Below are 23,759 nucleotides of genomic sequence, written 5' to 3'. Positions count from 1 at the left end.
AAATTTGCTCAGACAGATGTTTGGGAAAAATCAGGCCATGTTCCAAAACTGTGAAACCCAACATCTGTTTTAAAATTCCAAACTATGATTCATTACTGTTAAAGCCAGCGCAGAACACATGGATGTGTGATTTTTCAATTTCACAAATGATACTCTTCCTTTCACATCTCCACCCTTCTGTAATAGTTGTATTTGGAAAGCTGTAATATAACCACCAGGCAGCATTTACGAGGCATTTCAAAAGCTCTTGGGTCTTCGACAGAGCAAAGTAATACTGGTCTTAGCTTTGATCTCCAGCAAGATTCTCATACTCTGAGTCAAACCACAGTCTTCAAAGGGCAACAGTGTACTTTAATTTCCCTGATTGCATGTCCCATGAGACAGTCAGCTGTAAGGAATCTGTCTTCTGGCTTTCTGTTTTTCCTGGACTAATTAGCCTTCCATGTGTTTTCAGACAGCTATTGTTAAGGGAAAAAGATTATAAAGCTTTTTAACCTTAGCGCATCATTAGTTCTTCTATAGTCTGTCTTAACACTCAGTAATTGTGTGTTTTGGAAGAAGTTGAAGATAGTAATTTACTAGCACTTTGTTCGTTATAAATGGAGGCTTGTCCTCAGTGTCTTCAACAGATTTAAACTGTGCAGGATGCTTCCTACTCATAGCAGCTAGACAGTGACACTCAGTGGTCATTTTTTCTTTGTTTGTCTTTATTTTGTTTTTTGTTTATTTCATTTCATAGGTCAGAGTATGTCATACTGTGTCTGAAACCAAACAAGCAAGTCTGTATGAGAGTATGTAACAGCTAGATGTGGCTTTTCTTAAAAATTCTTAAAGCTCTTTTAAATTATGTATGAGAAATTAACAATTTTCTGGATTTTTAAAAATGATTTTTATTATGAGTTATGAGTGGTGCTGCCATCTAAGCGTGTGTTGGCCCTATCATTAATAGCATCGGGTTTGATCCTTCACAATGCCACAGCCGTCTTGCCTTTAGCTTGCTCTCTCTGGGTGGGCTGGATGGCTCTCACTTTCCCCCTTCACAGTTTAATGCTGGACAATGCAGGCGTCTAGATTTGGACAGTTAAGAGTTCTCCTCCAAGCATGTTGAGCTGTCCAGTGATGCAGCAGTTTGAAAAGATGCAGTTGTGCTTCACATGACCTGGAGCAAGCTGGTGCTAGTCCTCACCCTCCCAGCTTGGTAGAGACATAGCTATCAGCTGAGGTGGAATTGGCAATGACAAAAATTGAGGACAAAATTGGGTATCAATTAAATTAAGCAGAGCAGCCTAAACTGTAAGTGAAGTAATGAATTAAATAATGACTTAAGTAGAAATTAAAGTCCCTTTGCAAAAAAATGTAAAATATTCTTCCCTCTAGAACTCAAGTGAAAGAAACGTCTTAATGCCTTGCTTTTTCTTCTTTCTTTTTTCTTCAGGTGAGGTCTACTTCCTGGAGCACCCACTGAAGCTGAACTTTACTGAGGCAGTGGAGGTCTGCATGCAGGATGGTGCTCACATCGCTAAAGTGGGTGAGCTGTATGCAGCCTGGAAGTTTGTGGGGCTGGACCAGTGTAACGCTGGGTGGTTGGCTGACGGGAGCGTGCGTTACCCTATTACCAGACCCAGGCCCAACTGTGGCCCACCGGATCCCGGAGTGCGGAGTTTCGGCTTCCTTCCCCACCATTTAAAATATGGGGTGTACTGTCACAAAGTCAGATGGTGAGATTCTGATTCAGACCTGTGGCTGCTTGCGTAGAACATCTTAAAGGTTTATCTGAAGTTAAATAGCCTTCTTAAGGTTTATATTTACCTAAGCTAAAGGCATTACATACATTGCAGTTTTCAACTGCTCTTCTTAGGGTTATATATATCCATCCATCCATCCATTTTTGCAGAAAAATTAATTTGCAGGGACCTACTGGTTACCATAGCAACAGAGATAAACCCATAATTATCCAATACGTTTTTGATCTTAAGTAGCTCACTTTGCCCTTCATGCAAAGATAAATAAATGTATGTGTAAATGAAACTTCAGAAGCAAAAAAAATAATCAATTAAGCTGTTTCACCCAAGCGGCCACTGGTCATCAGTTGCAAATGTGAATGAACAGCCCTGGAATTCCTGAAAATGATGAAGATGAGGCATTGTATGCTGTGATGATTAACCTTTCATTCTTCTAAATTAATATGAAGGGAGCCTGAGCTGTTCTTGTGCTTACATCCTAGTGAATCTTCAAGCATTTTTAGAAGAATTTAGACCAATAGTTTTGAAATTAGCAGAGCTGTCTTTTCCCATTACAATCCCTGTGTTTGCATGGTATTTAAGCTCCTCTAGACAAAAATTAGTCACACGTGTCATTTCTTCCTCAATACTTGGTTATATCTCCCCTTGCCTTAAAGGGGTATTTCACCAGCTTTTCAAAATGTCTGCACAATTCAGTGACTGAAAATCATTTTGGGTGGTTTGATGTGAAATGCTTTGTTGTAAAGAAATTCGCTGGCTCAGATGTCCTTCCATCGGTGGTAATAGGAACCAGGGGACACAGTGTTTACAACACACATATAGCCATTTTATTTACTATACAAAACCATCATTGAACCTACTTGTCACAGGAGTTTTTACGTGTGATGTTGATAATGGTAAAACTTTGGGTTCTGTATTGCCTTAAAATGCCCAGTATGTACCACCATTACATCAGTCCTATCTCTTTCCACATTAACATATGTACATATGTAACATTTAACATAAAACAGAATGGATTTTTGTAAAAATGTGTTTTTGCTTCCTATGAAGTAGCTTTAACAGCTATTAAATGCTTCAAACATCTGGTTCCTATGACCACCACTGTGAGCAATCCTGACCCTGTAAGTTTCTCTACAACAGCATTTCCCTTCAGATGACTTTCTTTACATCTCAACCATCTAACTATACAGACATTTTGAAAAAGTCCTTTCCTCCTTAATGACTGCACCAGTCCAGTCAGGTAAGGATTGCACCAGATTGAAATACTTCCTGTCCATTTTAGTCCACTGTTCCACTAACTTTGTGCTGAGCAGAACTCAACATTGACTCTCCCACATTCCAAGACAACTGTGGGGAGTCTGTATGTGGCTGGTTCAGCAGATATGATGGAAAAATTGGAAATCTTGAAACACCAAAATAGGGACGTATGAACTCTAGTTTAAATGTGCACTCAGAGGAAGATTAGGTTAAAATGGACAGGGGACTGGTGTAATACTTACTTGACAGGACTGAGGCAAGGCCATGCATATATAAGCAAATATCAGAAAAGAAATAATGAATGTGACTCATTTTGTCCAGTGAGCTTAGATTTAAAACAAAACAAATGTCACTCAGGGAACAGGTCTGTGCAAACTGCACTTGGCAAAAGATCTGTCCAAAAACTTTATCACTGGACCATCATTGTAAAGGAACTTAGATATGCATTCAGCCATGACATGATAGGCATGTATGTGCGTATATTTACACACTATTTGCAATATATTTCACATAAATATAGAGATGAAGATTTTTTTTAAGAACGCTTTGATTTTTTTTTTTTCTCAAGTGCCAGACAGCTTTGAGTATGTGACATGATACAAATGTTTGTTTTAACCTACTGTATTTATCTGATTCTATGTGCATGATGTTTACTTTCTGTTTTGTATGAAAAGACCTCATTCAAAAAACATTTTAGATAATAATACATTTTTTCCAAAAAAAGTGTTTTTCAATCATATCGTTTGTTCAGTGAAACCGTTCAAGGCAACTATGAAGCTTTTTCAACAGATTGTTGATGATGGGTGGTCCCGTTCTACTGATAGATGGTATAGAGGGCGTCTGATAAACTGTGCAGTACCAGACGGGCGACAGCCAGTCAATGGAAATCAACGCCTATATGGTAGATGTTTCCAATAAAATGGCCAACGAGTTTAATAAACTGGCAGGGCAGGTGGTTCCATAGGCTGATCAGTAGAGGGCAAACTAAGCTCAGTGAGAAAACACTTGTGCTGGAGGATGACGCTGTTTACACAGAGAGAGACTCTACTGGAGCTGGGACTCCAGCCATTCCTTAGCGTCGCCCTGTCTGAGCTGCCTGGCACAGAGAGAGGAGGGAGGCACACTAATGCATTTACTCACCTCCCTATACCTCCAGGCAAATAGAACTGCTGGTAATTTTACAAAGATGTCCCATTTACACCTGCTTCCCAAACATGGAAGGAGGGGGCATTTTAGAATGAAAAGACAGCAGTGTTGCTAAGCTGGGCTTTTTCCCCCCAACTTGCCCTGATGAAGGTGCACACTGTTAGTCATAAAAAGGCATATTCATGAGCTTGTCCCTTTTTTCCGTTCTGAGATTTCTAGAGATGAAACTGATCTGAATGGGCTTCTTGTGCACTGTACAGGAAAGGACGAGTCAGATCGACGCAACTTATGTCACACTTAAACGACTCTTTCTTCCCGAGTTTGAGCAATGATGTGAAGTGTAAATAGGGGTGCAGTGATATGCTTAGCTCACAATTCACTTCTTGATACTGGGTTCACAATTCAGTATTCTCATTAGATGGATTAACGTGTTGGTCGCTGCATCTTGTTTGTGAATTCAGACAATACAGTCAATGCCATTACTAATAGAATGTCCATTATCTACAAGTATGTATTGTGTTGTCACATCTCCGTTTTGCATTGCGATATCATGATACACTGTTAAACCTCCCTCTAAATGATTGGTAATATGAAACTGTATGTATGTAGTAGCTCTACAGTAGTAAATTATCATTGCAAGCCTGGATTTCTGTAGGACTTTCGTAGGCAACTGCAATATTACACATTTCACTACATTTGTACAGGAAATACAGTGAAGAAGGAAGGAAGAGAAATGAAGGATGAAAAAGAGGAAGAAATAAGGAAAGGAAGAGAAAGGAAGGAAGCAAACAAGGACAGAAGAAAAATAGGCAAAGAAAAATGGAAGGAAGGAAGAAAGGAAGGATAGAAGAAAGAAAAAAGGAGGAAAGGCAGAAAGAGAAGGATCATTTTCTAACAGATGTCAAATACGCAAAATGATCAAACATTCCTGACAGGTGGGGGAAATTATCTCACACATACACACATCACAAACAGGTAAACACTGCAGACACACACACACACACACACACACATATGTAGTCTCTGTTTATTTGATGGACACAGGTATGGCACTTTGACAGGTATGAGTTCAGTTTAGCATAGTTGAAAGTAACAGCTGACAGCAAGACAGTGCATGTGAAAGTGTTGGATATTGCTCTGTACGATTAGAAAACAAACCAGTGCAATATTCACCACTTAACTTAGAGAGAACATTCAGTTACTCCAGTAGTCAGAACTACTTTTTTGTTTTGATGAGGGAAGATTAATGTGTCATCATTATTGTCATTTAATATGAGTAAGCATATTAGCATTTGTAGCCAATGCATTACATGTGGAAATTCTTTCCTGTATGAAAAGACAGCAGTCAAATATGTTTCCAGTTTGTAGTCGTCAATAAATAGTGTTTTTGTCTTTTTTCTTTAATTTCTATTGCACTGCATATAAGTGTGACTAAATTATATCACAGATTCAATATTGAGTTCCAGTGACAATGGGCCTGTCCCAACTGGCACACAGGTAGCCCTGCGGTTCTCGTTTGTGCTTGCCCGAGTGGAGTTTAAAGCCACAGGGTGCCATTTCACATTCACAATCTTCCTCTGTTCGCCCGTTAGTGAGGTTCGTATCAATGCAGCGATCGCTTAATTTCTTGGGATGCATGCTAGGGCCAATTAGGGTGGATATGTTTGCTTACAGCCATCTGATCAATACGGTGGAGAGGATGGTATTCAAGTAGATAAGCAAATTATTAAATAATAATTTTAAAAAAATTATGATTGACAACATAATTTCAGTACATGCATAGCCAGTATGTTCCACAAGTCTATCGCAAGTGCATGCTTTTAAACCTTGCACCTTCAGTATCTTGGCCTATATGTCCCCACATTGTTGACTAAATATAGGCCGGTACATAGACCTGCTAGAGAGAGCAGACTGAACTGTGAAATTTCTAAACCAGTCCAACACCTCATGAAGGCATGGCTTAAGTATGGAGTAATAAACACTGCATAACAGAAGACATGCCAGTTGTCAGCCTATGGATGTAATGTAGCTGAAAAGTCCCCCCAAAAAACTCATATTCATCATGTAGATGCATTGCATGAAACTGTTGCAAAGGGAAAAACAATTCCATTAGCAAGCAAAGTGTTTTGCAGGCTAACCTCTTTTACTTGTGTTATTGGTTGCATTCTAGACGTTAAAAGAACATGGGCTAGTAGAATTCAGGGGAAGGTTAGCGTCAGATTTTGCCACAATCCAACAAAAAAATTTAACAAGTTGTCCCCAGACGTGTGTTTTTGTTATGAGATCACGTCTGGCCCTCCAAGACTAACCTGATGGAGGATCTGCAGGGCTTATGGCACCTTTTGGGGCAGGCCCAAAGAGGTCAAGTTGGAGATCTAGACATTGCTGCGCTGGAAATGAAAGGGGTTTTATTTTTCACAGTCTCACAGAGATAACTTGCCTTCTGTGGTCACACTGTGCATATTACAAAATGAATCAGAAGGGGAAAATGCTAATCAAATGGATTTGTATCCCAAGAATATAATTTGAAATACTAATGTGCATGACTTCATTGTATTCAGCTGTAGTCACAGTAGCCTTTTGTCTTGTTACGACATTCAAATGTCACTCATAGGCCTAGGACCACCCTGACCCTCGCTCACTCTGTCTCTCATCTTCTTTCACATTTAAACCTACAGAAAAGAAGAACACAAGTGTTGCCAAACAGTAAAGTGACTAAATTACAGGGATCTTTACATTAGCAAAACCGTAAAAGTGACCAACAGTGTCACCTGGTGGCCTGGAAGAATACTTCCACACAAAATGTGTTTCATTGGGGAGGCGCAGAGCTTTGGCTCATTTTCATACGAGGAAAATATTCAATCTTTCAGTTTAAATGACCCGCTCATGGATTTATGGTGTGGTTCAGAGTGTTCTTCAAATCTTATTTTGACATTGGGTTGCCTCAGAACAAAAAATGTCAACAATTAATGTGGAAGATATTCGGTCTCTCACCAAACTCTCAACCAAGATTCTTTGTTCCTTCTTTCTCCCCAACAGCAAGGCACTGAGTAACACTCGGAAACCAATAAGCCAGGCGGACTACAGAACAGAATCTAATGTGCGTCATTGTATAAGGTTTACCCTCTTACTGAGGCTACGGGTTCTCTTCAGGGCAATTAAGACTTGTGTAGAGATGCTCTTTACTAACAATAGTCCTCTAGATGATCTGAAGTGCAGGCCTTGAATCCTGTTTAGAGGACCTTCCTCCATGTTCGACTGCTGACCGCTTTGGAATGCCACTTAAGTGATCTTTTCCGTAGTCTGTTGTTTGTATTGCCTGTTGAAGGGAGGATAAAGAGTACATGCAATCAAATGTGTTGTCTGGTCTGTATTAGATCCCGGCTCACAGTGTTTGAAGCTTATCATGTTCTTTGGACTCATTAATGGAATGATTCAGCAATACACAACACACAGTTTTCCTCTTACTCAAGACATGTTTGGTGCCAAAACTGTGCTTCTTTGGTTTATCACTGAAGCTACAAAGCTAACATTGATGATAAACGTTGGAAGTAAATAGTCACCCAAATCTTTTCTGTAAATACATGGCCAAAACTTTCAGGTCTTCGTTATGAGTCCATTTAGAGTAAAGACTTGTCAGTGTAGTTTAGAACACAGTGTGGCATTTTAGACAAGGGTTTTTTTTATTTCTATTTATAAACATACATTTTTAGAAATGTAAGATACAGTTAATTATAAATAAGCACAACAGAAGTTGCTAATGTAATCCATGCTGAATTTGTAATATAAAGTAAATCATGCTGCATCCCAAACTACATTGAGAAGTCTATCTTAATGAAGAGGTGGATATGGTTTAACAGGTTTAGAGGCATTTCCTGTCCAGAGAACACAACATAGACCAGCATATGTTGTGTTATAGATACTGGCATGCTGGTCAGCAGCAGTATAAGCTGACATGCTGATCACCACCAAAACCAGCATATGTTGTGTCTTGATGCTTGTCTGCTGGTCAGTCAGCATTGCCAGCACAGACCAACTTCACCAAGATCAGCGTGAAATGTTTGCTGGTCTCTGCTGTTTTTTTTCCAGCAGGGTTTGGGGATGTATGTATGGAAAGGATTTACGTGACTATTGATTTCTAGTGTTTGTTAACTACATTAGCCTCGTAGTTAAAGCACTAAAGTAAAGAAGTAAAATTTTGACACCACACATCTTAGCTGACCAACGACATTTGAGGTAAGTGGAAAATCGTGCAATTTTGATCTTTCACTAAACTATTCTTTTCAAGTGCAGACCATCAGGAGTTATTGGCTAGTTAGATGTGTAGGTCAGACAGGGTGATATATTATTAAGGGCACTCTTACCCCTGTTAAAGAGTAGACTTCTGGCTGTTCAAGTATATAATGTAGAACTCTAGACTTACTTCCTACACACTCCACTTTAGGCTCCTCCCACTGGCCATCTGGCATACAGCGTATCACAGACAGGTGGCGCTGTGTGAAGCCAGTGTAACACTGGTAGCGGATGATGGAATTGACTGGGTAGTGGTCCCTTTTGGTTCCTAATATCCTTGCATTCTCCACCTCAGGAGGTGTACGGCAGTTGACTGAGGAGGAGGACAGTGAAAGGATTTAAGACCCATTTAAGAATTGCTGCAAGTGGACATAATGAATGAGCAACAGCTGTGTAAGACCAGCTTGTAAAACAAGATTAGCTTAGCTGTATGACTAGCAACCTCTTTGCCAATGGTTAGAGTTAATACTGAGTTGGCTGTCAGGCTGGTTTAGCACTTTGTGAATCAGGCTTTAGTTTTACTAAGTAAAACATTGTTTTGAAGGTGCAGATTTATTATTCCATACACTGTTATGGAATTGAAAGTGACAATGTACTGATAAAAGCTACGAAGCTAAAAACCTCTGCAGATTCACATACCAGATCCACTTTTGCATGTGAAGGGAAGATGGTAGTTGCAGGGCACATCATTCCACTGGCCATACTCATGCCAGATCATTACTACACAATCTTCCCCAGAGTTAGAGTAATCATCGGGCTGGTTTGGTCTCCAATTTTCATATTGCTGTAAAAAAAATGATCAAACATTATACTAGACATGGACTAGAAACATAAACTGCAATGTTTTGTCACTATAAAGTCATCATCTACTTGTAGTTGAATTATAATACAACTAATCTTCACCAAAGAGCTTCCATCCGTCCAGCGGAACTCATTCTGCTTGTCTCTGTCATTGAGTCCAATCCACTGGTAGTCTTGAGCCAGAGCTACAGAGGTTTAGAGAGACAGTAAGCAATGCAACAATTCACCTAAGACAGTGTATACATATCTTTGCTAATGCTGTTTTCTACTCACTGTTGACAAAATTTTGCTCCTGCTGGGAAGTGATGCTAACCAAATGAGCGTTAAGCTCTTGACAATATTGCTCAGCACCGGTCCACATCTCCCGTTCATTAAAGTGGATATAGCAGCTGCCCATGAATTCCACCCAGCCTTCTTCACATCCATGTACTGCTGCAAAGTCAACGCACAAAGCTTTTTCAGGATGTTAACCCTTTACACCTTAGAGGGACTTCATATTCATAATATATATATATATATATATATATATATATATATATGTGTGTGTGTGTGTGTGTGTGTGTGTGTGTGTGTGTGTATTTATATAAGGGCTACATATCTAACATTTTTCCCATAAAAACCACTTATACATTTGGGCAAGTTTCGGGTACTAATGACCATTTCCAACCTAATTCTTTTAGGCTGTTTTTGTTACTGTGCCTTGAAGATTGATATATGTAAATGACATCTGTTTTGATTGGCTGCTTTGCATTGTAAATCGTTCAAAAAGCAGTCTAGGCTGAAATGCTCCTTATAACTTAAGTATGAAAGGGTGGGGCTAAATTGCTTAGTTTTTGGGTTGTCCTTTATTGAACAACTTACAGAACAAAAATTAATGGCATATTTTTAGATTGCAAAAAAAATAATAAACAGAGAGATTAACTGGATTACTTTAGTAATGGAGACTGAAATGCAGCAGCACTTCACTGTTCACTTACACGTTGCACAGTTTTCACCAGTAAATCCTGCTGGACAAAGGCAGGCCGCAGTTCCATCTTGCACAAAACATGATCCATCACCACAGGGGTTTGGATCACAGGGGTTAGGGTCTGTTGCTAGAGGGATACAGTCAGAATACAATGAAGTATACTTGTGCTTATGTGCATGTATTTAATGTTACTGAATTAAAAGTGGCTGGTTTAACATATTTACCATCAGTGACAGTGGGCTGCTCCACTGTGGCTGGTGTTTGGAGTAAAATGGAGGGAGAGGTGGTGTAGGTTAATGTGGTCTGTGTTGTGCTGGTGGTGTTTATAAGTGATTTTTCAGTGCCATTAACCTCCTTCAAGTCTCTGCCACTTATATCCTCTTCCAATACAGAACCAGAAGGCAGAATAGTGAAAAACTCTTCTGTGTGAACCACTGGAGAACTGCCTTCTCCACTCAGCTCCAGGGTGCCACGACCCTGTTGTGTGCTCTCAATAGGCCTGGAGGTCACTTCTATAACCTCATCCTCTGTCAGCAAGATGACCTCCCCGCTCTCTGAAGTAGATCTGAAGTTCTCCCCTGATGGATGGCTAGGTAACCCAGACATTCCGGAAGCATCTTCAGAGGGAAAGCCACTGACATCACCAGACATCTCACCAGAAATTCCAGACACCTCCTGCTCTCCTACAGGTCTTGTAGTCAGGTCAATCATATCAGAGTCCACAAATGACACGCCAAAGAAACCAGAGCCGCTTATGATATCACCACTCTGGAATCCGCTGGCTCCAGACCCACTGACATCACCACTTTGGAATCCACTGATTCCAGAGCCACTCATGACGTCACCACTTTGAAATCCACTTAAGCCAGACCCACTCATGATGTCACCACTGTGGAGTCCACTGAATCCACTCACCTCAATGTGTCCTGTCCCTAACTCTTGTTCTTTTTTGGCATGTGAGCTGGATATGTCAATCTGTTTGTGATCGATTAAGGTGATCATATCTCCACTGCCAGAACCAGATGGAAGATCACCAGAACCACTTCTGTCTTGTCCAGATCCAGAGATGTCACCTGATCCTGAAAGATCACCACTGAGATCTCCAGATGCAAGGTGGAAAATTAATGCGCTCTCTTTTCCAGCTTCCTGAAGGCCCCCTGACACAGATCCCTCTGCTGAAAGCATATATCCACTTCCCTCAAAGCTCACAATGATGCCAGACACATCTCCACTGGAGATTCCACTACCAGATACATCTTCACTAAAGATTCCACTACCAGACACATCTCCACTGGAGATTCCACTTCCAGACACATCTCCACTGGCGATTCCACTACCAGACACATCACCACTCGAAATTCCACTTCCAGGCACATCTCCACTTGGGAATCCACTACTAGATATATTTCCACTGGGAAATCCACTTCCAGACACATCTCCACTTGGGATTCCACCATCAGATATATCTCCACTCGGGATTCCACTGCCAGATATATCTCCACTGGGGATTCCGCTGCCAGATATATCTCCACTCGGGATTCCACTGCCAGATATATCTCCACTGGGGATTCCGCTGCCAGATATATCTCCACTGGGAATTCCACTGCCAGATATTTCTCCACTGGGGATTCCGCTGCCAGATATATCTCCACTTGGGATTCCGCTGCCAGAAACATCTCCACTGGGAATTCCACTGCCAGAAACATCACCACTATGGATTCCACTGCCAGACACATCTGGAGCTGACCCAGAGCCAGTCTCCTCCTCAGACTTTGGAGGGACAAGAGGACGAGCTGAAAAACATAATGAAACTTAGTAAACCGCAACTTGTCTGTTTAATCACATTGGAATACATAGATATCTAATGCAGCCAATACCAGGCCTTATAAGTTCTTTTATGTGTGTCAGGTTGAAATCCATTCCTGTGGCATTCAGCATATCTTCGGTCATGATCATAGACAGATTTGCTAGGAAAGAAAAAAGCATCCTTCAGTGTTGATGCATTCCCATGCCTTACATTTTGAACATTGACATGCCTTGTATTTTATACCTCTAAAGCAGTAGGCATCATGTCTTGAATATGGGTCTGGGAATCCAGTCTGATCAGGGTTAGTGTAAATAGTGTGAACTGTTTTATTCACACCACAGCCAAATTGTGGGGTTTGAACAGGGTAGCGGACACTGCGATCAGAAAGCCAGCCTGGGCTACACTTATGAAAGCCCTGGCTCCAGGCTGCATACAGTTCTCCGGTGGAGGCCAGCAGGGCATTCTGCTTACGGCAATGGGCAGTTGCCTCATAGTAGGTGAAGCCTACCAGGGAACTGACATGGAAGACCTCTCCTAAAAAACAATGGAAAGAAAATCTGAGTTAATTAACTCTATTTCTCTATGCATTAGACACAAAACAATCTCAAAAAGGACTGTGTAATTTAAGCCTTTAAAAATGTGTAGAATAAAAACTTGCATGATATGCAAATTGAAAATGCCCAATGTCCTCCTGTCTTTCCTTACCACCAATAATGCTATGCTATTATAAAATGACAACAGGCTACACAGAAAATGCAACCTTAAATGTTTCAACTTCAGACTGACTCAGAAGACCAGACATATGTTCACCAAAATTCTAAAATTGCAAATGTATTAGAATGGTCATGGTTTAGTTAGCTTTCCTGTTTTCTGACATTTTTCACTGTTACTGTACAACTGGGATACATGTTCATGTACAGCGTACTAGCTAATTAAACGGCAGGCTAGCAATGCTAGTGCTAGCAAAGTCTTTAGAAAAAATCCTGTTCACCTGCCAGCTATCTTTACAATACGTCCAATCATACATGACCAGACTATCTGTTTGAATGGGGAAACTGAAGGTCAAATTATCATTTCAAAAACATATTTGAAATCACTAGAAAAACCTGACAACAACCTCAAATAGTTTGTAGAATTTTGCTCAGTAAAATATAATATAAATGTTTTTTGGGGTTACTCTGGGCAGATCCCACAACGAGAGAGAGATTTTCCCGCTCTCAGCATAACCAGCAAGCCAATTTTTCTTGAAGGGCGGGACTTTCACCGCAAACAGTATTACAAGATTCAAATCAGCCACCTGGTGTCCTACTTCATAATGTCTCTGCTAGTAAACATGTTTACACTTAGAAATAGAGACAAAAGGGATTTCAGTGTTGGAATCTTGATTTGCACTGTCCTAACACCACACAATGTGCCATTTTACCTAACTGTTAGATTAGCTAATCAAATTTCATAAGCATTAGCTATTACTTAGCACTCATTTGTTCTGTAGCTAAAGGTTTCTGGTTACCAAGTTTATCTCCTTTAATATCTGACCATATATACAAACACATTATCTAAGCCATGTATCCTTCTTGGTCACGAGGAGTGCTGGAGCCTTTCACAGCGGATATCGGGTAGAAGGCAGGAAACCCCTTGGACAGGTCACCAGTCCATCGCAGGGCAGAAGCACTGACATATATATTTACACCTAGGGGCAAGTCTTCAACAGACATGACTGCATGTCTTTGGACTGTAACCCACACAGATACAGGGAGAACTGAGTTGCTTTCTGTGAGGCGACAGTGTTACCAACTGCACCACTGTGCCTACTGGGATGCATTTAACTCTATTATGTAAAGTTAAAAAATGACCTCATACAATATTTTTTAACTGAGAAAGACTGTTTACAATGGAACAAAAACACTGGTCACAAATTTGTCCAAAATGATAATCTGTATAACCATAATAAAACAGAAATAAACAAACAGTTGAAAAGGATACATGTGCATGCTTAAAATATCAAGCATGAGTCTTACCCTTTATTTGGTCCATGTAGCAATATACATCATAGCGTTTAAATGCCGGCTGGACCCCATAGGAGCGGACCCCTGGAGCATCCCCCTGATCTCCAGAGCATTTGTACTGAGGATGAACAATAGGGTACCTGCTCAGAGGAGACAAAATATGCTGTAACTTATCACCACACCTGGAGCAGTTCCATTATTATCAGTACAGAAAAAAAACACGGCAACTTTAACTTGTATTCTGTTTACTCTTTGCTTAACTCTTCAATTTGGAGATATATGAAAACATACAAAGTAAAATGGCAACCTGACAGACTGATCTTTAAGCCACCCAGCGCTGCACTGATGGAGGCCAGGCTCATATGCTGCCTGTAGCTGCTCAGGGGTGGCTATTTCAGCCCCCAGCTGCTGACAAGCCCTTTGAGCCTCCTCAAAAGTGTAAGCATAGTGTTTGGAGTCTGAGTGGTAGTGGAACACTATGCCTTTAGATTCTGAAACTGAGAAGGAAAGAGTCTGTTAATTAGATGTTAGTGAACTATGGGGGACAACATTCAAAGAACATGACGTTAATAGAAACTGATGATGAGACCACTTTTATAACTGATGATAACTTGTAGATGTCACAGCAGCTTAAATAGGATTTCCAACCCCTTAATGAACCAAGATATAATGAGTAATGAGTGGCTCTCACATTTAGAGGACAAATTACATTGTAAAATTGTTACAATGTTAACCAGTGAAAACAGTTTTATTTTGCAGTGGCAGTATTCACACTGTTACTCTAAAATTACTGCATACAGAAACTAACTTGGTTAACCAGGCTGTGTAGAATTTATCCTCTGATTAAAACAAAACAACAGTTCAGACTAACAAAAGCAATAACATTCCTTAATCCAGATCTTAATACTTCAAACGAATCTGTCTTTTCCAGTATTTACGGTGCCATCACAGCATCCCAAACATGTGCACTCACTCACCAGTGCTGACATTGTCTCTAGGCTGCTCACGGCCCAAACCAGGCTGAGCTGTAGCCACGATAATCACATCCTCCACGTCCTCTGTGATGTTCCCTATAATGGAGGGAGGGAGCGGTAGGGGAGCCTCAATGGTGGTGGTGCTCCAGGGCTCCTGAGTGACCAGCTCCCCTTGCATCTCCACCTCACTGGTAACATTCTCAGGATAGGCGTCAGGGCGGAAGGTGATCGTGCCAACGCTGAAGTCAGGCTCTGTGGTGATGTCAACTTCAGGTACTAGGGTCAGTGGACTAGATACTTCAGGCCCTGCGGTTGGTGGACTAGGTACTTCCTCCTCTCCTGAGCAGTAAAACACATGCAGAACTTGCAGCAGTTTTCTGGCATTATACTAAGATGTATGTGTACATTTTAGAGACCCCTTGACTTCTTTAAAATATGATTTTCCCCTTTTCACTTTTAATTTTTTAATTAAAAAAGAAAAATGCCTGCAAAGACTTGAGCTACTAGACAGCTAAAATTTCTTTTTTATTTATATATTTTACAACACTCAGCTTCGTGTTAAAGGGGAATTCCGTCAATTTGAATTTCAGTTCATTTGAGATATAAATGAAGTCATTCAGAGAAATGGTTCACTATAGAGAAACTTACATTTCTTTACAGTGGTGGTGATGGGAACCACAAATATAGCCATTTAATTTATTATCCAAAACCACCAGTGAACCTACACGTCTTCTGTGTTTTTTATATTTAGCACTGATAATCGTAAAATAGGGATAAATCAGATAAAAATGTGTTTTCTTTGGGGATTATTTTGCCTTAGAGCACCCTACATGTATCCCTCCTCTGTCAATGGACTGAAATAAATGGATTAAAATACATTTTAAGCCAAAACCTTATCACACAACCATCATTAAACAGTGTGTTAGACATCAGGCAGCATGCTAGTAATAACGTTCTATGAGGGAGCTTCCAGAAGCATTAAACTCCTCAGACATCTGGTTCCCATCACCACCACTGTGAACAATTCTGACTCATCAAGTGGAGTTCCACTTTAATTGCAATCCTCCTTGTTATGAAGAACAGGTTTCACTGTTTTTGACAGTTTGTTCCAAACCATTGTTAAAAACTTATGCTGAAATGCTTTTGGCCCAATTGTTGTTTAAACTCCTAAAATATTTGAGTGTTGTCATCACAAAAAGTGGATAACATTCATGCACTTTATTACATCAGTTTTTTCTAGTTTAAGGACTAGGAAACCCCCTTCTGATGATATGTCATGGGTGGGAAGAACTTTGGAAAATCTACAAGGACTTTGGGGTGGGTACTTGAGGACAGGCTCTTTGATTTTTTTTCCCCGCTAACTGGCTAATGCGGAAAGAAGCCAGACAGCTAACTTTACTGCTAGTAAGCCAAGCATCACTTCTCTATTTACTAGCTGCTACATCAGCTTAGGGATACAGCGCTGTGCCACAGAATGTCACACAACATGACAATTAATATATTAGATGCTAGTTTAGGCTCAAGCTCCTCTCTAACAAAATCCTGTACATCATGGAAACAGTAATGAAATCACCTGAGACATTTAGAATTTAAATCTGGCCTCTGTGCTCACCTTCGTAGCAGATGGCATCATAGCGGGACTCCGGGAGAGGGTAGCCTGTCTGGTTTGGGAAAAGGTATACAGTCCGCACCCCCAGGAGCCCCCCACCGCACTGTGGCCGGGCGACGTTGATGGGGTACCTCACACTCCTGTCAGCCAGCCAGCCAGCATTACACACATCCATCCCAGCCTTCCAGGCCAAGTACAGCTGCCCTGTGGTGGCCAGGTGGGCTCCAAGCTTGGCACACTGCTCTGAGGCCTCAGCAAAGGTGAACTTCTCAAAAGACATGGAGTAGAAGACTCTGCCTGGAATTCACAGAGGTACAGTAAAAGGGTGAAAACACAAGTAATGCACTACCTCTACCTCTTAACAATGCCCTTAACATCCCTTCATTACCTGACATCTTCTCTGCAAAGCAGTACGCATCATACGTTTCGTTATCGTCTCTGATTCCATAGGTTCTTACACCTGGGAAATTTTCTTTGTCTCCATAGCAAGGCTCCCTTGGCTCATGAATAGGGTACCTAAGGGACATATTAATAATGGTTCATTCATAAACTTAAACACTGAGGGCATATATGTGAGCAATTTCTCACTCATATATTATACTTAAACGTATTAGTTTTAAAGTAATTACTGAGTCATACATGTCTGGCTAGGCTTTATGTTTAAAGGCTTAAACAGTGATGAATTATTTCATGTTTTACTTTTTTTGCTCCATGAGCTATATATTGATTTTAGTGTCAGTAACAGAAAATTACATAAAGCAGTGCTAAAACTACAAATACACTCAACACAGTCTTTGTGAAAGGACATAAGCGGACAAACAGTACCTGACAGTTCGGTCTGAAAGCCAGCCTGCGTCACACTGATGGAAGCCATCATCGTAAGCAGCCTGCAGCTGTTCGGGTGTGGCTATGACTGCACTGTTCTGGATGCAGGCTGCCTTGGCCTCTTCAAAGGTCAGGGTGTAGCGGCTGGTGATTGCTCGATAGTGGAACACAATGCCTGCATAGAAGACTTCCACCTCAAAATCATATATGCTCCACTCTCTCTAGCAAGTAACCAGTTTATGAAATGAACGAAACAAGAATTTACTGGGCATGTAACAGTGCACTGTATTGTGTTGTACTAGCATGTACTGTCCTGACTAGCCTGTTAGTATGTAGCTAGAGTAGTTCAGCACACTAAAAAGAACTGCGTTTATTTCATATTGTGTACTTTAATGTCAAATGCTCTACTAAAAAGATGACATATTATTGTAAGGAGTTTCAGGCACTCCTTATTTAGTTAAATTGATTTGAGACACCACTATATTGTTTTGAATTTGAGTTATGAATTTTGTGAATCGTTACACCGCTAGAAATTCATATTAAGATTTTACATGGTCCAGGCCCAAAGTTTTATCACACATTCTATAACCTAAGACAACTGGATTGCACTGAGGTCCCTTCAGTTATTGATTTAATAAGCCTTAGTATGTAAGTCTGTGATTTTAAGGGGTCAATAACTATTATAATTTTGCTCAATAATAATAAAACAGTGTGGATTAAATATCATGAACTACATACCAGAAGGTTTATTCAAATGTTTGATTTATATTTCAGTGAAATATTCACATTTTTTTCTGGGAACAATAAGAAGTTAATAAATGATTAATTATATATTGTTTATGGTCATTTTTTTCATTATTTGGCTCAAGATTTTATCACTTACTTCTCAAAGCTTTATCTTTCTCAATAATTTTAAAATCATCTATGGCTCTGCTCATCATTCTTGACATCTTATATTGTATTATATAATATATTATATTATATTTTCACAGCATCCTATCAACAATTTGAACCTTATGGAATTGTAATGTGTATGTAGCATAAAATGTATTTATACATACATAAAAAACAAAAAAGAATATTGTAAAGGAAGTGCAGAGTAAACTGGTCCAGTCACCTTAACTTGCTACTAAATAATTGAATGAGCTGAGTGACTGGAAACCTCTACAGACAAAGTGAGGTGTTAGTTTATCACTGTTAAAGTTACACATTTTGCTGTTTATGAAATGTGTGGAGCAGCACCTTGAACCTGCATCTCCACTGAGTCGTAGTTGTTCTCGATGCCATGCATGACCTCACAGCGGTATGTCCCAGAGTCTTTGGAGCGCAGCTCTGTGATCTCTATGGTGACGTCGGTGGGCATAGTAGGGTAATTCACCATGGTGACCCGGTCCAGGTAGTCTGTCTCAATGTGCGCCACTCCTCCAGTGGCCACCAGGACAAGGCTGATTTGGCCCTTATGAATGTAGCTCCACTTGATGCGATGGGATAGGGGGGCGATGGTGGGGGCACCAGGATCGTGGACTGTGTTGTCCTGGAAGTAGCAGGGGATGACCATCTTCCCACCCAGCAGGGGGCGCAGTGGCTGCTCCACAGGGATGCTCACACTCAGTGTGCTGTCCTGATCTGGCAAGACAAATTATACTTCCACTTTCTCACACGTTCTTAAAACCCTTGAACAGCAAGAACCTGTATGTGCATCCACTGTGGAAATATTCATTTCATAATTATAATCTTATAAGTACAGGTAAGTTTTATAGGAATTACTGAAAAATTCATAGTATTTACTGAATAATTCAGTTACAACAGTGCAATTTCTGACATTTCTATCACCCAAAAACATTCTTCATCATTGTTCTTTAAATGTATTTTCTCAAAAGAATTAGGCCTATCTGTTCTTGTACTACAACCTATGACGTTCCAGGATGTTTTCCAGATTTATTTTAAGAATATATAGATCATCTTCCGAAGCTGTGACTATAATTTAATTTTGGGTCATATTATCTAATGTTCATTTCTGATTTCTTCCCTATAGAACCATTTTCCTTACTAAAGAACCCTTGTAGAACCATACATTTTAGGTACATAGACTATAGGAATAATGTCCTGCCTGTTCACAAAGTAACAGAGACACTGAGTCATGGTTGCCAACAGAAAGCTCACTCAGAGCGTTTTAGCTCACCATCCATGTCTCCAAACAGTACTGATGCAGAGACGACACTGAGGCAGACACACAGCAGAAGCAAAGCAGTCATGTTTTACCTGTAAATCAATATAAAGGGAAATAAATCAGCACAAAGAATTAAATTTTTGAATATTTGATGACATCAGAGTCCTTGATCAATTTCATAACAAGCCAATTTGCATGATTTCCTTCACTACAGACGTGTAGCTCACAGTAGGTAATGCTCTCAGTATAGGAAATGTTCTCATCATTAAAGCTTGAATTTTATTGACACTGTATGTGTATTCAGAAGGGAAAAGGCAATAATTGTATCCTCATTAGGTTAAAAACACGGTCATTGTGCTGCTGATGCAGTGATAATGGGCTCCTGTGTGTAAAATTGCCTGTCTGGCCCCGGCTCGGTCGTGCCTGAATAAAGCTCTTTTAAATGCACTGAGCAACTTTCATCTTGGCAGTATCCTCACAGAGCTTTCTATCAGAGCCTCTAACGCTACAGGAAGAGGCTGTCGTATCTCTGTGTTTAGTGGCAGTGGCTCAACGGAATCTAAAGCGAGTATCACACGCTGCCTCAGCCTTATCTAACCTCCCTCGTTTTTTTATTTTTACTTGCAAATGTTTCTTTTTGTTAATACATTTCATTTTTATTTTATTTTCTACATATAATGTCCACTCTTTAACTAAATGTACAGAACAGACAAGTAAATACAGACACACGTCCATGTACCATGTCATTTTCATGATCAAAGACATTATTTTAGTTTTGGGCAGAATATGTTCCCAGTGTCCCCACAATGTCAGAATTTCATGTTTTCCTAAAATGTTTCCATGTTGTCCTAAAATGTTCCCATAATATTAAAAATTTCTTAACATATTCTCATACTTTCCCAAAATGTCCCCATAATGTCAGAATTCTTGTGTTTTCCTAAAATGTCCCCACAGCGTCAGATCATGTTTTTCTCCGCGTTTTTCATAAAATGTCAAATCTTCATCCTTTTCTGTCATTGTGGTGACACCTGGTCTTTAATTAAGAGAGTAAAACAGAGTACTCACACAGAGAGGCAAAAATATTTGTGCCCGCACACACACAAATGTTTGTCTTGCTATACTTGTGAGGACTTCCATAGATTTTGATTAATTTTATGTTACTTTAGCCAAATAATACTACACTAAATGTAACGTCAGAATCCAAAAGGCAATTTTTCTGCTCTTTTAGACATTTTCCAAGAAAATGTCATTTGTAGTGAAAACAACACATGTTCATGGAAGGACGTGCAAAATGTCCTCATTTGAGCAAAAATGTGATGTTATTCTATCATTGTGAGAACTTCTGTAAAGAGTTGATTTTGTGCCATGGTGTTCAAGACAAGAACACACACACACACACACAAACACACACACACACACACACTTTTCTGCTCATAAACAAACACTAAGCTTTACAATTTTCACCACCAGCAAATACAAGAGTAGCCATCTCAGCACCCACACCAACACCTCTAAACAGATGTGGCCATTACAGCAGACACATTCTTTGAGTTCCACACACTCTGGAGATACAGCACTGTGTTTACTTCTCTGTCACAGGTCGGTGTGGAGCTGAGAAGGATCAGTGAAAATTGCAAGGATGAATGGATCAGCCTTCAGCAGTCTGACCAGCTTCCGCAATGGTCAGTGTACAAGTGAAGCTTGAAGGTGTGGACAGTCACAATCTCTCAATTGTTTTTTATAGAAATGAGGTGGCATTTTTAAGAGAAGTCAGACAACATATATATTTTCAGTTAAAATGCAAATTTTGTGCAGAGTTGATCTGGAGATGGTGCGGCTTCTACAAACTTAAAACGGACATCTCATCTTTCAGTAAAATGGCATGAAAAGTCAAATTACATCACCGTCAGTTACCCAGTTAACCCCACCCACCCTTCCCACCCCTACTATTTTTACCAGCAAGAGGGAACATGCAAAAACTCATTAATACCATTAATATTGTGAAGGAATTAAACACTAAATAATCTTGCATTTTGTACTATTCAAACTTTTATGTTAAAATGAAATATATTGCAACATGTCAATGGATCAACAGCTCTAAATATGAATAGATTTTCATTATTTTACATTTGGTCATGCGTGCTGTTTATATACTAGGTATTAGTAGGTAAGAGTTAAATTATCAATCAATTATTGCATAATTTACTCTGATAATTACTACTCTGAAAAGTTTAAATGACTTAAACCATTTTTAGATATTTCAATCAAAAGTAGAGATTTTAATAACTTCATCTTTACAAGACAGAGCTGTATTTTGCTAATGCAATAGTTATGTTTTCTTTTTAATGCTTTAGTTTATTTTTACAGTTTTCACACTTTGGGACTTTGAGATGAGAATGTGACCTCATTACACATTACATTTTTTTTAATGGTTCTTTGGTGGAATGCCATGGATGAACCACATATGGTTCCATAAAGATCCTCTCAGTGGATGATTCCTACAGAATAATTTCTCTAAATATGAAGTGTAAAGGTTCTTTGGTTAATCATCCAGGCCAAGAACCATTTAAGAACCTTTATTTTTAACTGTGTACTATGTTTGTGTCCTGCCATAACCTGCTACCCTGCTGCAACTGGAGTGTTCTTCTTAATGCCTCTCAGGCTACAAGTTGTCCTTAAGTGAGCCAGCCAGGTAGCCCCTATGGCCAGCTGCCTAATAAATGCTGACTGTGGCAAATCACACTCATAATGAGGCATAGAGTAATGCAGGGTTTAAAAAATGCAGTTTCATGTCTGCACTTGTATTCTGAGCTCATCGGGCTGGGGAGAAGGGAGGGGTGGACGCCTCTACAGAGTGTCCATTCACACACTGTGGTGTGTTCCTTTCCCATCAGGTAGAGGCCAATAAGCAGAGGTTTGTTCGAGACCTGGGCTGTGTGCATGGGCCATGGCTGGCGTTATAGCCAATGTAAACACCACACTGTGTTCCACTGGAGGCCCTCGCCCACCAAAGCCCCGGGAGAGTCACAAGGGAAGAACAGAGTCCACATTCACACACACACACGCACACACACGTGCACACAGGCGCAGGTAGGTCACCAGCTTCAGGACCATAGTGAGGCATTGGGTAAATATAAGCAATGACAATAAATTGAATCCAATCCAATCCAATCCAATATACCATACTGACGCATAGAGATTTTAGAGAGTTTAGATGGGTAATATCACAATTTGTAGACTCAAGTTTTTACTTATAAGAATGCATTTATATATGCTGTATAGATAGACATTTCAAGCCACATAATGTTTTTTTTTTCCATAAAATTTCATTGAGCAGTAGCTCATGGTAAAAATTTTCAACTGTATACCAACTGAAAAAAAAAACTTTTGTTCTGGAAACAATAAAAATGCCAGTAAATAGAGCCATTGCAATAACAAAAATAGACAGGGACTTTGATTTACAATGAAATTTCATTTTCATTTCAATTAGAGGACAAGGTGAATATATATATATATATATATATATATATATATATATATAATATACAATTAAAATAAAAAAGCAAAGGTGGGGAGTGATCGATCACTGGATGACATAGTCTACTGATGCTTAGTACGCTGATCAAAGTAAGCTTTTGTGCTGCTACTAAAAACTACTACTAAAAGTAGATACTATGGTTTGTGTAAAATTCGGTGAAAAAGGCATAAATGCTGGTGAAAGTCTGTTCTTGATATTAAATCATAATAATGAAGTACACTAAAAACAAAAAAGACATATAGTCTAATATAATCTAGCAGAAATTATTTAGACTTTTCTAAAAAAAACTGAGTATAGCATCATCAAGAAAAGTGTCAGGTGTCTGATTATTAAAGTTAAATTAAACATTAAAGAAAACAGTAACATATGGGTGTAATGAGATAAGACAGTTTTATTACAGGTGAGGTTTATACAGGAAAAGCAACAAAATTCTTAAGATCATGAAACTCACCAAATTATTACTGTTATCCTTTTCCTGTGTCTTCTGCTCTTGTTGCTGTGTCTTAGCTCCTTACAGTGACCCAGGGTTAGGAGCAGTTTGCTGTCAGTTTGCTCGGGTGAATTGAAAGTCCTGGATTCTGCTGTTTTTGACTGCTTGCCTTCCCGGTGTGTGCTGGGAGCAGA

At 39.7% G+C, this 23,759-nt stretch overlaps 2 protein-coding genes across 4 annotated transcripts in view; one reads left to right on the top strand and one right to left on the bottom strand.

Annotated features, from left to right (window-relative positions):
* Positions 1 to 5,543, top strand: part of hapln3 (hyaluronan and proteoglycan link protein 3) — a 10,684-nt gene extending 5,141 nt beyond the window's left edge. For both annotated transcript variants that reach the window (XM_017690199.2, XM_017690202.2), the window contains exon 5: positions 1,436 to 5,543. In XM_017690199.2, the coding sequence (XP_017545688.1) occupies positions 1,436 to 1,722 (287 nt within the window). In that variant the 3' untranslated portion in view covers positions 1,723 to 5,543. The remainder of the gene's footprint in view (positions 1 to 1,435) is intronic.
* acanb (aggrecan b) lies at positions 5,159 to 23,759 on the bottom strand. 2 transcript variants are annotated; one of them, XM_017690203.2, is made up of 18 exons: positions 23,587 to 23,759; positions 19,610 to 19,689; positions 18,670 to 19,053; positions 17,428 to 17,602; positions 16,991 to 17,118; positions 16,606 to 16,899; positions 14,997 to 15,332; positions 14,327 to 14,516; positions 14,032 to 14,159; positions 12,257 to 12,547; positions 12,084 to 12,173; positions 10,431 to 11,999; positions 10,217 to 10,333; positions 9,513 to 9,671; positions 9,342 to 9,424; positions 9,078 to 9,222; positions 8,569 to 8,751; positions 5,159 to 7,464 (listed from the first exon to the last, which is right to left on the bottom strand). In XM_017690203.2, exons 2-18 carry the CDS (start codon positions 19,680 to 19,682, stop codon positions 7,379 to 7,381), a joined length of 4,431 nt encoding a protein of 1,476 aa, XP_017545692.1. In that variant the 5' UTR covers positions 19,683 to 19,689; positions 23,587 to 23,759; the 3' UTR covers positions 5,159 to 7,378. The 2 variants fall into 2 exon arrangements, with proteins under 2 accessions (XP_017545692.1, XP_037396386.1); XM_037540489.1 differs by having other exon boundaries at positions 9,513 to 9,668.

This window comes from Pygocentrus nattereri, chromosome 8 (assembly GCF_015220715.1).
Source record: "Pygocentrus nattereri isolate fPygNat1 chromosome 8, fPygNat1.pri, whole genome shotgun sequence".
Lineage (NCBI taxonomy): Eukaryota > Metazoa > Chordata > Actinopteri > Characiformes > Serrasalmidae > Pygocentrus > Pygocentrus nattereri.
The sequence above is the reverse complement of the archived record's forward strand: the minus strand, read 5'-3'. Positions and strand labels throughout refer to the sequence as shown.

Excerpts from the sequence above, each read along its gene's own strand:
- acanb (XM_017690203.2), bottom strand. The coding sequence starts at position 19,682 with ATGACTGCTTTGCTTCTGCTGTGTGTCTGCCTCAGTGTCGTCTCTGCA. Across the intron at positions 17,119-17,427 it reads CTTTCAGACCGAACTGTCAG|GTACCCTATTCATGAGCCAA; the intron begins GTACTGTTTGTC and ends TATGTCCCTTAG. Across the intron at positions 12,548-14,031 it reads CTACATGGACCAAATAAAGG|GAGAGGTCTTCCATGTCAGT; the intron begins GTAAGACTCATG and ends ATTGTTTTTTAG.